General features: G+C 35.9%; 1 protein-coding gene across 1 annotated transcript in view; it reads left to right on the plus strand.

Moving 5' to 3' along the window:
* LOC306849414 (dedicator of cytokinesis protein 5-like) overlaps positions 1 to 14,378 on the plus strand; it is a 59,482-nt gene that overhangs the window by 17,349 nt on the left and 27,755 nt on the right. Inside the window, exons 13-29 of the mRNA XM_079384409.1 lie at positions 104 to 229; positions 420 to 544; positions 1,348 to 1,446; positions 2,758 to 2,830; positions 3,241 to 3,344; positions 6,256 to 6,436; positions 6,778 to 6,875; positions 6,959 to 7,048; positions 8,997 to 9,097; positions 9,306 to 9,440; positions 10,008 to 10,119; positions 10,541 to 10,611; positions 10,835 to 10,941; positions 11,047 to 11,183; positions 12,736 to 12,831; positions 13,099 to 13,197; positions 13,507 to 13,677. Of these exons, the coding sequence (XP_079240535.1) occupies positions 104 to 229; positions 420 to 544; positions 1,348 to 1,446; positions 2,758 to 2,830; positions 3,241 to 3,344; positions 6,256 to 6,436; positions 6,778 to 6,875; positions 6,959 to 7,048; positions 8,997 to 9,097; positions 9,306 to 9,440; positions 10,008 to 10,119; positions 10,541 to 10,611; positions 10,835 to 10,941; positions 11,047 to 11,183; positions 12,736 to 12,831; positions 13,099 to 13,197; positions 13,507 to 13,677 (1,925 nt within the window). The remainder of the gene's footprint in view (positions 1 to 103; positions 230 to 419; positions 545 to 1,347; positions 1,447 to 2,757; positions 2,831 to 3,240; positions 3,345 to 6,255; positions 6,437 to 6,777; positions 6,876 to 6,958; positions 7,049 to 8,996; positions 9,098 to 9,305; positions 9,441 to 10,007; positions 10,120 to 10,540; positions 10,612 to 10,834; positions 10,942 to 11,046; positions 11,184 to 12,735; positions 12,832 to 13,098; positions 13,198 to 13,506; positions 13,678 to 14,378) is intronic.

Here is a 14,378-nt window from a genome sequence, read left to right on the forward strand (position 1 = left end):
TGAAAGGATTTTGTTTCTGTTGAGAGATTCTGCTCCCTCTGGGCTTAATTTTGTTGACAGACTAGACCCGTCTGACCTTATAATGGCATGTTTTCGCTTTCAGGTTTGTTTGTGACCCTGAAGCTGCTCCCTGGAGATGTGTTTCAGGTTCAAAAACATTACCCTCATTTTGTGGATCGCACAACAGCAATAGTCAGGAAAATGGGCTTCCCTGAAATTATCCTGCCAGGTTGGTCTGCACATCTGTCAGATCGTAACGTCTTCATCTTAATAGCAGTGTTATTAAAGTTTTTCTGACCCACAAAGTCCCTCTTTAGTAAATCCGCTTGCAGTTGTCTTTTCATCCTTTTCCTCTAATGACCATTACTAGAGAAGAACATACATCTAGTTAATGGAACAATGTCTCTATGTCTCTACAGGTTATGTAAGGAATGATATATATGTTACGCTGCTACAGGGAGAATTTGATCGCGGCAAGAAGAAAACCCCCAAAAATGTTGAAGTTATAATGAGCGTGTTGGATGAAGAAGGAAATCCCATGGAGGTACAGAAACCCCGTAACATTAAATATTAACTAACATTAATGTCTGGCCGCAATTAGCAGATTCCCCCACCATCGCTTAATAAAGTGTACTTTCTTGTAAATCCATGAGGCGAATCCTGATTTAATATAAATGTTACATGGAAACAGCTTCAGTTATATATCTTTGCATCAAGTGTGGCAAAAACATGGTGTGACCCTGGCTTACCTTTTTAAGAAATATCACCAAGGTCATTTTAATATGAATGAAAAACAACTTCTCTCATTCCATTGTCCTCCGTTCTTCTCGTTTATGTTGACTAACAGTTTTCACTTTCGCTATTTAGCATGCAGCGCTCATCCACCCCCTTTATCTCTGTGTTTTGACAGCAGAACTGTTGCTGGCATAAAAACAGCTTGCAGATCTTTCTCCTTTATGAAACGGCTGCTGTCTTTAAATGTCCAAACACACGGCACAGAAAGCTTTTTACTGCGCTGTTCTTGCCAAATGCGATTTTGAGATATAATGCACATATAAGCGTGTCCTGTTTACACTCGCGAACACGGAAGAATATAAGAAACTCATTCTGAAATGCTTTCCTATAAGATCTCCCCCTCTTTTAAGAGATTTGAGCTTGTCTTTCAGTCTTATTTTTGGTGTAAATGCTGCACATTATGCAACACAGTTTCCTTTAACTCAAGCTGTGTACTGCCAACTTCTGGTCTTGTTAATGTTGAACTGTTACTGCTGCAAACTACTTACTGTACGAGAAAAGATAAACTATTTTCTTCTAGTAGATGTTTTTTCCCCCTCATTCTCTCTTCAGAAAGCCATATTTCCTGGAGCTGGTTATGAAGGGATCACTGAATACAAGTCTGTCATCTACTATCAAGTCAAGCAGCCCTGCTGGAATGAGACGGTTAAGGTACAAATAGGACAAAAACAAAAGCGAAGACATCTGAGTTTAGGTTTTTGATGTTTTGAAGCTAAAGTCCCTTTCATATGAATCACGCCAGTGTTCTCTAATGCAAAGTGTCAATCTACAGTGCAACCTTGTATTACGTAGCTTTCAGGTAAAGTGCTGTAACCTATTACTCAAAGTTCATCAGTTTCAGCTTTGGGAAATCACATACAATAAGAATGATTTATATCATTTATATGCATATGTATATGGATAATTATATGTAAAGTGTCTATCTATCTAGAGAGAGAATATATATATATATATATATATATATATATATATATATATATATATATATATATATATATATATATATATATATATACATGTGTATATATATATAATCCTTAATGCTCTTACAGGGATAGTTCACCCAAAAATGAAAATTACCCCATGTTTTACTCATCCTGGGGTATGGATGCACTTTTTTGGCCTTCAAAATCTGGACCACCATTTACTGCCATTATATATCTTGGACGAGCCAGATTTTTATATAACTCTGATTGTATTTGTCTAAAAGAATTAAGTCATACACATCTAGGATCATGGGGTAATTGTCATTTTTTGGGTGAACTATCGCTTTAACAAAATCGAAAGCAGTCAAATGTTAAAAGTTTTTTTTTTATGACAAAAAGAAATATGAAATATGTATAATTTAACTGACAATTTGTGAAAGAGTGAAAAAATGTTACAGTTCTCCATTTAATTTCAAAGAAAATATTTTAATTTTTCATAAAATCTGTAATTTTTTGTCACTGTTTGGATGTAGTAAAACACCCACAGATGTAGCTGTAGAAAATATGTATGCATTTGTTTCTGTCACTGGCCATAATTCTAACTTTGAAAGCATGATTAGGCATAAAATAACATAATTCATGTGAAAATCGGCTGAGAATTGAACAAATAGTTGTAATCTGGCTCAGAGGAATATGTAAATGATATATTTGTGGTAATTAATCTGATGATTAAGAGATAATACAAGACTTCATCAGAGAGAGCATGTTCTCTTTTTTCTTTCTGTCATGTATTAAAGTAGTTGCCAAGATATTTTCTTATTTTAAGATCAAATATGTTCTGTCTTCCAATTGATTGCGGTATTTTCACTTTCATGCTGCCTAGCAAGCTTCTGGTAGTGTTTTCATGTCGAGATTAATGTGACTCCTGACGCTTGTGCTAAGAGGTGTATTGATGCCCTTGACATGGATCACGTGAAAGGGACTTAAGAGCTACACCAGGGTTCCTATTAACTCCTCGTTCTCTTCTGTCCGTCAGGTGGCCATTCCCATTGAGGATGTGTGTCGATGTCATCTGAGGCTCACCTTTAGACACAGATCTTCTCAAGATTGTGAGTCTCATAGAGACGTTCACAGAACCTTATAGTAGAAAGCACTGAAGTTGCTAGAACTGTGTATAGAAGCTAAGGACTATGATATATGTTTTCTTTTGTGTTTCTTTAATGCATTTCTGCAGGGGTTCTCAACCTTTTCATACAGGTCACGTTTGTAGTGTGCATTTCACTTTGTATTTTATATGCACAAGAAATCCTATTATTATTTTGTTTGTAGGTCCAACATAGGGCAAAATATTATGCTTGAAAATTTTTCTTTTTACAAATAAAGAATATATATGCTGGGTTCATACAGATCTCACTTGACCCCATTAGCATTTTTGCTGACCCCAGGTTGAGAATCTCTGCGCTATTGTATATTCAGGCTGGTTTTTAAATTGAGTATCTGTGTGCTTACATTTCTGTAGCTAGAGATAAGTCTGAGAAGCCTTTTGGCATGGCTTTTGTTCGCCTGATGAAGTCGGATGGCACCACACTTCCAGATGGAAAACACGAACTCATTGTCTACAAGGTGGGCATCTTTAAGGAATGTTCTTGATTGAGTGAAAAAAAAAAAAGAATAATTTTTGCCAGAATTATAGCCACAAAATGAAAACACTAGGCATGTTATCAGAATCAGAAGAGGAGTATATCAAATTCCAGAGCATGCACTTTTTAAACAGCCCTAAATAGCCGACTTCCTGTTGGGCGAAGGCTCAATGAGATCTATATGTGTACCGAGTTTCATATGAATACGTGCAAGTATGTGTGAGCTATACATCAAGTTTTATGACTGTGTTCCAGGGGGCACCGTAGAGCCCCTGTGCCACGCCCGGAATTTGAAGATGATCCGATTAAAACTGTAGGAGAAGTTTGCTAAAGTACGAGGCCTGAAAATGACAAAACTGCACAAAAATCGTACAGGAAATTCAAAATAATGGACTTCCTGTTGGGTTTGGGATTTCGTACCAGGATATTTTTTTGTAGGTAATGGTGTTACACGTGTGTACCGATTTTTGTGCATGTACGTGAAACGTAGCTCAAGGCGCACTCCGTTGAAATTTTACAGGTGGCACTATTGAGCCATTTTGCCACATCCACTTCTGAAACCCATATCAGATGTAAATTGTCTCCAGTTCCGACCCGTGTGCAAAGTTTCATGAGTTTTGGAGCATGTTTAGGCCCTCAAAAATGTGATTCACTTTGGAGAAGAAGAATAATAATAAACGGAGCAATTCCAATAGGGTCCTCACACCATCGGTGTTTGGGTCCAAAATATAGCTGCAAGCAGCGATGACGGGCCCGTGCCATCACTGCAACCGCCCCCCGGTGGCATCAAGAAAAAGGGGCACAGCGGGAACATGCATTTACAGGAACCCTATGGCAGTCTGGTTTTAAGGGATACAGCAAATAAACGTTTAATCTAAACCATCAAGACCAGTGGTTCTCAATCCGCGGGCCGCATGCGGCCTGTCACGAATCCAAATGCGGCCCACCATGCTGAATGTTACAGTCTATGTGCTGAACACAATTAAAAAATAACTTTCAGTTTAACAATTCATTTGTTTTTACATTAATTTAAAAATGTACTAAACAAATACAAGCTATAATGTTTTTATGTAAAATATATTTTTTCATATATTATTTTCAGACATGAGAAGATCTATGTACTCATGTAATTAATGTTACACATTTAACGAACACTTACAAGCGCGCACTTTGGCAGAATTCAATTCAAGATTCAGCCATTAGTTCTGTAAAATTGAGCATCAGAATGGACAAATTTGTTAAGGGTTAGAAAATGTGGAAAATGCCAGCGAAGGAACGCATTCAAATAAGAATAGTCACAGCATCAGCAGTGAAGAGAGTGCTGGACTTTCGGCGGTTTGCCCCGCCACTCACTTGAAGATGTTCAGGCAAAAACAAACACCCATAGGCTACTAAGCAGCAATCATCCTTAATTAAAGAAATGTGGCAAAACATCTCTGGAGAGAACCTCAGATTATTCAATTCGAAAATGCTTTTCATATTTGGATCAACATAGGCTACATTTCTGAACGTGCACTTTCTGCAATGTCGCGTGTCAAGTCACACTTCCGTGCACGTCTTACAGACCGCAACTTACAATCGCAACTTCATTGTGCTGTTACTTCATTCGAGCAGAATTTCACAAAATTAGTCAGCTCCCGACAGCATCAGGTGTTTTATTAATGGTGAGTATAATTATTTAAATAATCATTTAGATATCATAATATTTAGGCTACAAATAATATTATAAATCTGGTAGGTTTGTATTGATGACGTAATATGTAAATGACATGCGTGCGGCCCGTGAGACTTGCACTTGGACCATAGTGCGGTCCGGTGACTGTGAAGACTGTGAAAGACTGTTATTTTAAAAAATCGCCACGGTAACTCCATTCAAGATATCCAAAATCCGTCCGCAATTTAAGTTCCTCAATGTTTTGGCACCATGTAGACAAAGTTTGGTGTGAATTCTAGGATTTTCATAGGACTAGTGTGCAATAATTCACAGCCATATTTTTCCAAAAATCCACATTCAAGTAAAAATAGCTGACTTCCTGTTGGTCGTAGCTAACGCGATTGTAAATTAGAAAGTTGTCCGGTTTGATGAGAATAATATGTACCAAGTTTGGTGACTGTAGCTAAAACTAAACCCCCAAGTTTTGTCAGAAGATGGCGCTATAGAGTGCCTCTTCAACGCCCTTTTATTAGCTTTTGCCAGTGTCTATCGATTATTAATACTGATATGTGTGTTGAGTTTCATGAAATTCTAAGCATGCTGTCTGCCTCAAAATCACCGGAAAAAATATTCAAGTTTGACACGTTGCCATGGCAACAATATTTAATATATCAAGGACCCCTTTACAGATTCTCATTGGCTGTGTTTTGACATTATTCTGATGAAGTTTGACGCAAATCGGGTAAAAAATAAACATGTGATTTCAAAGCATTTTGAAAATGACACACTTCCTGCTGCCAGTTGGTGGCACTATAATTTTGACTCCTAATAGTCACATCTATGCGATCGGCATCATACAACGAACAAACAAACAAAATCAGACAATGTATGTGGATGCTATTCTCTTTTGCTGCTCAAGAAACATTTCTGATTATTATCAACGTTGAAAACATCATATTTTTGTGGAAACCAATTTTTCGTGAATAGAAAGTAAAAAAAAGGCATTTATTTGATACGTTTTGTAACATTATGAATGTCTTTTACTGTCACTTTTACATTAACTTTATCTATTCTTTTTATGAAAAAAAGAAAGTAGTGTACTTTCTTTGCTGAAATCTTTTTGGCTGCTAAAACTCATCTTGACATGCAACCTCTTCATGTAGATCTCTTCAAACTTCTCTGAACTTCTCTTTAAACCAAATATGCAACGCCACTACAAATTCCTCTTCTGTTTCTACAGGTGGATGTGAAGAAAGCTGACGACGCCAAGACGTATTTGACTCTGCCTGGCTTGTATGCTGAAGTGGAAGAGAAAGAGAGACAGACGGGAAAATCCTTCCATCATGCCGGCATCATTCCCATCACCAAAGACAGCTTCCAGATCTCCACCCTCACCTGCTCTACAAAGCTTACACAAAACGGTAAGAATCATTGCGTATTATTTTTTCCAAAAACAATATTTCACCCAAAAATTCAATTCTGTTATTTAACCTCATGTCTTTGCAAACCTGACATTTACTGATGCCTCTGCATATTGAACTTAGATATTGTTTTTAAACACATTACCTCTGTTCCTCATGCTGTCGCATGGCTTCTGAAAACTTCAGAAAAAATCGTATGGTTTTAAACAACAGGAGAGATGAGAGTAGATAATTACAAAAGTTTCATTTCGTTCACTTTAAAAACCACATGTAGCCGTATTAGACGGCAAAGTTCTTGTGGTAGTTGGCTTTCTATAATTTTTTAATTTCCTCTGACTCAGTTGACCTTCTGGGGCTTCTCAACTGGAGATCAAACACTGAGAGACTTGAAAGAATTCTTCAGAAACTGATGGAAGTGGAAGGAGGGGAGATTATTAAAGTAAGGTTGTGAGAAAACACAACACTTGGCCTTCTATAAAATGCTGCTTTATGATCTAAAGTTTTTGTTGTGTGTTCCTCCAGTTCCTGCAGGACACACTGGACGCTCTCTTTAATATCATGATGGAGACCTCAGAGGAAGAAACCTACGATACACTAGTTTTCAATGCCTTGGCAAGTATTGATTATTTAACTCGATTTTTAGACATCCACCAGTTGCCAACCTATTCTTATGATGAGTTTCTCCAGTAATGGACAAAAGGAGAATTTTGAGCCTGGAAATATCAGAGAAACTGTTAATTTTTTTTTTTTTTTTTTTCATGCAATGTCCCTAAAAGCCAAATGTTTCTTAGTATCACAAATAGAAAATTTACAAAACAAAGTTTAGTACTTTCAGTGAAAGTGTTGCTTACTCTTTCAACACCATGACTTTTTGTTAGTGAATAAAGATTTTTTTCAATGATTTTAGTCATTACTATATAGAAAAATACATAATAATTATAAAAATATAGGTTTTATTACTTTTCATTACTTTTAGATTGATTTTATTGTTAATTTGTTTTGTTTATTATTATTTTATATACATATTAATATGAAATTGAGTATTTATAGATTATAACATTATTAATAATTACACTAAATGTGAATAATATTACTTATTTTATTAATAAAGAAAAGTAACAATCACATTTAAGTTTGTTTAATTATAATACAAATATTACAATCGCTAAAAAGTAAAATATTAAATATAAATATTAATGATGCGATTAGTATTAATATTCATATCAACAATCATATTGATATTAATATTCATACCAGTTAATACTCTACTACTACTACCACTACTATTAATAATACAATCTTGTGACAGAAGTTAATAAAATATTAGAAATACTATTAATATTTTTGTTAATATCGATAGGTATATTCTTATTCATATTAACATCATTATTAATACTATTAATGATTATATTAAAATCTCAGTCATGAAAAGTTATAAAGAAAATCTACATTTCTGTAAATAATTTTTTTTCCTGTGTATTTTTCTAGTTAACTGTAAAATTTGTCATGTAATATGAATAATATTGTTTAAAAAAAATCCTAATCAAATCAAAATCAAATCACTTTTATTGTCACATCACCACAGCACATGTGCCTTCGTGAGTGAAATTCTTCAGAGCGTGCTCCAGACAGTGCAGAAACAATTTACATATAGACATTACCATATATACGTACAGACTTATACAGATGGCAATGTGTAATATACACATACATATACTCATTACACACAGTGTACTATTAGACAGACATACAGTTACCGATACGATACAGTAATAACTGTACCGATACAGTTACATTCATGCTTATCCAGTAAGCATGAATGAAAAGTCATGTTGTGGGCAGATTGTTCTGAGTGAGCAACACTTGTACTGTGGCTCATACTTACGTTTGGGATCTGAACAAGTATTAAACTTTGGTCTAACTTTTCTAATCGTGATACTCCAAATCACGCTGCTTTTTGGGACTAAATGATTGCAGAAAAGTTGCATTAAAGTTACAAACTGCATAAAGAGCGCTCTCATTGCGTTTTCTGTATGAGTAACCTTAATGCCATAACATGCCACATCGCCATCTGCATGTGGGATGTCTTCCCCCTCACAGACATACAGGTCAGATTATTCCGCCATGTGATGTGTGCTTGATGTCTATGAAAACCATTATTTATTTTGGGAGATTTTTATTTACTCTAACCGCTGTTTAAACCACTGTTTTAGCTGCATTACATTTGGTAAAAAGAATGACAGGCCGAGTGATGTTTGTGTGCCATAGTGCTTTGAGGTTTTGCATCATGTCAGAAATTGTAAAAATCAAGTTATAATTACTTTTCTTTGTCCACTCGATCTTGGTTGCATAAGAAGCAAAGAAAGTTAGTTTTGCGTTGGCTGAGAGTTCTATTTGATGAAATACAATTAGATTATCTTCTGATGAATCATTCAGAACAAGAGACATTTATTAAAGAAGTAAATTGAGATTTAATGTCGTCTCAACTTGTAGGTTATAAAGTTTATAAGTGATTGTAATATGAAGGACTAGACCTTGTATGTTTGCTTTATTTGTCCAGGTTTTCATCATCTCACTCATTGGCGACGTAAAGTTTCAGCATTTCAACCCTGTTTTGGAGACCTACATTAGCAAACACTTCAGCGCTACTCTGGCGTACCAGTAAGAGTTACTGTCTTGGTTGGATTTCTCTGTCCTTTGTGTCACAGTTCCTGTGTTTTAATATAACTTGGCCATTTTTGTCGACATTTAATTCTCACCTTGTCTCTCCTTCTTTCACCTGTTCTCTATATACACCTGTCCAGTGATATTCTCGGTTATGACCTGTATTGATTTGCAAGCATGCTGTAATTGCCTTGTCTGTTCACAGGAAGTTGACCAAAGTGTTGAATTATTTTGTGGGCCATGCTGAGGACCCGGCTCATACGGAGCGACTGTATGCGGCCTTGAAAGCCTTCAAGTATCTTTTTTGTTTCATTGTGCAGTCTCGGATCCTCTATTTGAGGTGGGCACCGGCTCTTATTTGCTCTCAGAAATAGCCTTCAGGAGGGCTTGATTGAACTTGTCCTTCATCTGACAATGCAAATGTAAAAGCAACAGCAAAAAAAAGATACTTTCGAATTCACTCACCTCGCCTCTATATCTGAACAAACACATGGGGCTATTGGATCTCCATATAAACCTAGCGAAGCCAATTAAATTAAGAGCGTTGTTCAAATACATTTTTGATACGGTAAAGCTATCTACAGTCCAGCCTGTTTACTGCATAATAAGATTACATGCATCCATATGCAGCATATTTATTGCTCAGTGTCTAGATAGATGGATAGACAGACAGACCTTAGTGGTGCTTTAAGGCAATAATCTCTGTTACTATTGCTCATGCTTGAAGTTATAGAGTTGAATAAACGCCTATCTCATCCCACACTGTTTGTGCTGCAGACAAAAATGATATGAAATCATTTTTTAACGCCCTGGCATCCACCTACAACACCCTACAATCGTTATGCTGATGTTTCCACTCAAATGTTCTTAAGAAAAAAAATATTTTTCCCTGTTTGTTGTTTTTCAGGTTTTATGGGAAAAGTGAAGATGGAGGGCAGTTTCTCGACTCCATTCGGACTTTATTTCTTTCTATCAGCATTCTGATGGACAGACCTCTAGATGAAGGAGTTAAGATAAAGGCAGGTTTTTTACATGGATATACAATTGACGTTTGGAAGAAATGTTAATGGATTCCATTGGTGAACAGAGAGATTTGTAAAAACCACATTGGCGATTAAGTCAATTAATACTATATTCAGCAAAGATGTAAATAAAATGATCATGAAATGAATGAGATATTCATAAAAAATTTTAAATAAGCTCTATTATTTTGAATTTTTTTATTCATCGTTGATTAGAACGATTGCTTGCACATTAGAATAATTTCTGAAGGATCATGCGACATTGAAGACTGGAGTAATGATGCTGAAAATTCAGCTTTGCACCATTACTTCTTAAAATAAATTCAAATAGAAATTGTATTAATGTTTCAAAATTGTACTGTTTTGTGTTTTCACTATATATGTAGTGAACTTTCTGTTTATCTGCTTTTTTTACTAGGGAGCAATTTTGAAATATCTTCCCACCATCATCAATGACGTGCAGAAGGTCTTTGACGCTGTAGAGCTCAGGTAAAGTGAATGATATATTTCACATTGCTGTGAAAATATCTAGCCTTTGCATCACCGCCGGTTTATAGATTTGGTTAGAAACAAATTTGTGGCATACTGTTGTTTACCATAAAGCAAAAAAAATAAATTCATAAATTTTTTGTCATTGCTTACATATTCTTCCCTTCTGACTGACGTTTTCTGTACTATGTAATTAATTTATAGTTTCCACTTTCTCTCACAGTGTTCAGCTGGCGAAGTTCATTGAAAGCATCCCAGATTTTCAGATGGTGAGGCAGAAGCTGGGCTGTCTGGTGAAAATTGTTGAGAGTAACCTGTTCAAACAGCCAGGTAGGACTTGACAGCCATTCAGGTCAACATATAATTTTTTCTCAGCGACTCGCACTAAAAGCTGTGTGTCATCCACACCTCTCATATTCCCTCTTGTGCTTTTAGACTGCAGAGATGTTTTGTTGCCTCTGATCACAGATCAGTTGAGTGGGCAGCTGGACGATAACTCCAACAAACCCGATCTCGAGGCTTGTGTCCAGCTGCTGAGCACCGTACTGGACATGCTGGACTGCAAAGACGTGGTGAGTTTGAAGCGTTTGAGCATCCATAACAACTTCAGCCAGTTATGAGGGGCTTTATCTCGGCCTCAGACCATCTGATTAGCAAAACCGCAGGAGCCAAACTAATTGGCTGGCTTTATGCAATTTCCAGGAGTCAGGGAGTACAGGTTTTATCAGTCCACTGGGAAACGTATTTACACGTTCCCAATAAATGAATCAGGTTTTTACAATGATTTTTTTTTTGTTTTTTTTTTTGGCTCAGTCATTTTCACTTCCTCTCTGAACATTTTCACTGGCCCCCACTACAAAAGAATGATAGATATTGATTTTAGCTATGCATTTTGAATATTTGCTAGCAATATATATTTTTTATTATATAGTACATTTAAAAAATATGCTACACAAGTTTGAGGCCGGTAAGATTTTTATACTACTTCTATACTTAAATTATTTTTTGCTCATCGAGGCTGCATTTGAATTACAAAGGCAATAAAACAGTAGTACTGTGAAATATTATTACACAAATAATGGTTTTCTATTTAAATATACTTTAAAATTTAATTTATTCCTGTGATGGCAACACTAAATAACTGAATAGAATTAAATTAATAAAAACAACAGCATTTATTTAAATGTTTTGTAAAAGTCTTTACTGTCACTTTTGATCAATTTAATGCATCCTTGCTGAATAAATGCATCAAATTCTTACTGCATCCAAACTTTTAAACAGTAGTAAATAAATTTAATTTCTATTTGATAAGTACATTATATTCAATTAGTGTTTATTTATTTACTGTTATTATTTTTTTTCACAAAACATTGATTGCTTTGCCATTTTCGCCACATTATTACATTTATATAATGCTGTAGCAAATTTTGCTGTTTTGTCAACAAGATAATGTAGAACAGAAGTCACAGAATCTCAGAAAACCAGATGTTTTAGTTCGCAAATCACAAAAATGGATTTGCAAGAACAATTAATCAATACTCCTGTTCAACATAGATATGAAACAGCACAACTCAATATTGACAATAACTAGAAATGCTTCTTGTGCATCAAATCAGCATATTAAAATGATCATGTGACACTGAAGGCTGGAGAAATGATTCTGAAAAATCAACTTTGACAGGAATTAATTTCATTTTACAAAACAGTTATTTTACATTATAATAATATTACACAATATTACAGTTTTTACTGTATTTTTGAGCAAATTAATGCATCCTTGGCAAGCATTAGAGACTTCCTGGTGAAATATCTGATTACATTTCTGACTTTTTGTATGAATACAGACAGGCTGATCTTTCAACCATGATGCATTTCGCTGGCTTGTTGATATGACAGCGCATTCAAGATCGGTTGACATTTCGGTTGATATGTATTGAGACAGGCAGACATTTCAGGTCAAACTCTTGCGACTTGTGAGCATCTTTTTGCTGGAGCAGTTACGTTGCAAATTTCCAAAATAAGGTCATTTGAAGTTGCATGGCTGTTTGTTTATGAGAGGGAGTGCTTTCTAGGTTCATTCAAGCATCCTTCAATGCATCTCATTCACCTTTTTTACGCTTTCAGGGTCCCACATCCGGTCATGTGAAGTTAATCGTGGACCGTCTCTTGCGGAGGGTCAACCGTACGGTCATCAACCTGAGTTTGGACTCTCCCTTCATAGTAAGACACTGGCACGCCACAAAATAGAGTGCTGTAAAAAGATTTAGCAGAGCTAAATCAGCTTAGCTTACTGTCAAAGCTGCTGTTGTTTCGACCGCACAGCGCCGAAGCCCACACACATCTGCTGAAACTCATAACAACAGCAGTCTGGACCACTGAACTTAACTTGTTTATTTCTTTGCCCAGGCCCGTGGCTATGAGTTTTCTCAGCAGTGTGGGCAGCACATGTAAAGTTATTGATTATTTCTTCTCTTCCCCTGGACACAGGGCCACTACCTGGCATGCATGACCGCTATTCTGAAACAAATGGAAGGCGCGCATTACGCACAATACATCAGCACCTTCAAAACCAGACAGGACATTATCGTAAGTCTCCCGCTCTCTCCGCAGGTCCCATCCATCATCGCAGAGCCTTCCGTGCTCTGAGAGTTAAGTTATAAATAATCCACCTTTTGCACAGCTGACGCATGTGGCTCTTTTCCCTGTCGTCTGTTGAAGTGAGTCAGGGTTTAATAGCAGAACGAGATAAGCGCAGCTTCAAATTAGCATCTGTTTTTCCTGCTCAGTCATATCTGTGCGGAACACAAATGTCATTTGCCGGTCTGCATCTAATCTAGTTTTCCTCTGCGAGCACGTACATGCTCTTAACAACAAGAATCCATGGTTTTTTTTTAGGACTTTCTAATGGAGACTTTCATCATGTTCAAAAACCTGATGGGAAATGTGTTTCCGCTCGACTGGATGATCATGAATCTTCACCAAATGAAAGTCTTTCTGCGGGCGATTGACGAGTACTCAGATGTTCTCAACAAATACTTCCTGGACTCCACTCACTTCCACTTGCAGGTCAGTTTAACAAGGACTGTAAAAGGGTTTCAAGTAAACAATTACGCTTCAGGCAAGACCGAGATTATATTGCCGGAAATACTGTCTTACATATTGCCCAAGCCACAATGCCTTAAAAAGCAGTGATTAACAATGTTGCTTCAAAAAGCAATGCAAATATTAGGCATCTGAATCAGAACCATTTTTCCAACCGGAAGATGGCAAGTTGGCAAATGTTGTCTGATGACTCTTATGAATTGCTCTTTTACTCTACCATTCAAAAGTTTCTAGTCAGTAAGAGAAATGAATACTTTTCTTCAGTAAAGATGCATTAATGTGATAAGAAGTGACAGTAAAGGCATTTGTAATTTACAAAAAAAATTATATTTTACATAAATGCTGGTCTTTTTTAACTTTCTATTTATCAAAGAATTCTCAAAACAAATATATCACAGTTTGCACAAAAATATTAATGTTTTCATTACATTGATAATGTACAAGATCAAATTTTCAAATATAATACAGAAAACCGTTATTTGAAATATCAGTGATTTTACTGTATTTTTAGTCAAATAAACTAAATGCTAACCCTTTTATGCTAAAAGTCTTCTTTTAAAAAACATAAAAAAATCTTACAGATTCCAAACATGCAGTGTAATTTGTGTAATGACTCTTATAAATCATTTCTTTATAGTGAATCTACCACATACAACTAACTGTGA

The sequence above is a fragment of the Barbus barbus genome, assembly GCF_936440315.1.
Source record: "Barbus barbus genome assembly, chromosome: 29".
NCBI classification, from domain to species: Eukaryota; Metazoa; Chordata; class Actinopteri; order Cypriniformes; family Cyprinidae; genus Barbus; species Barbus barbus.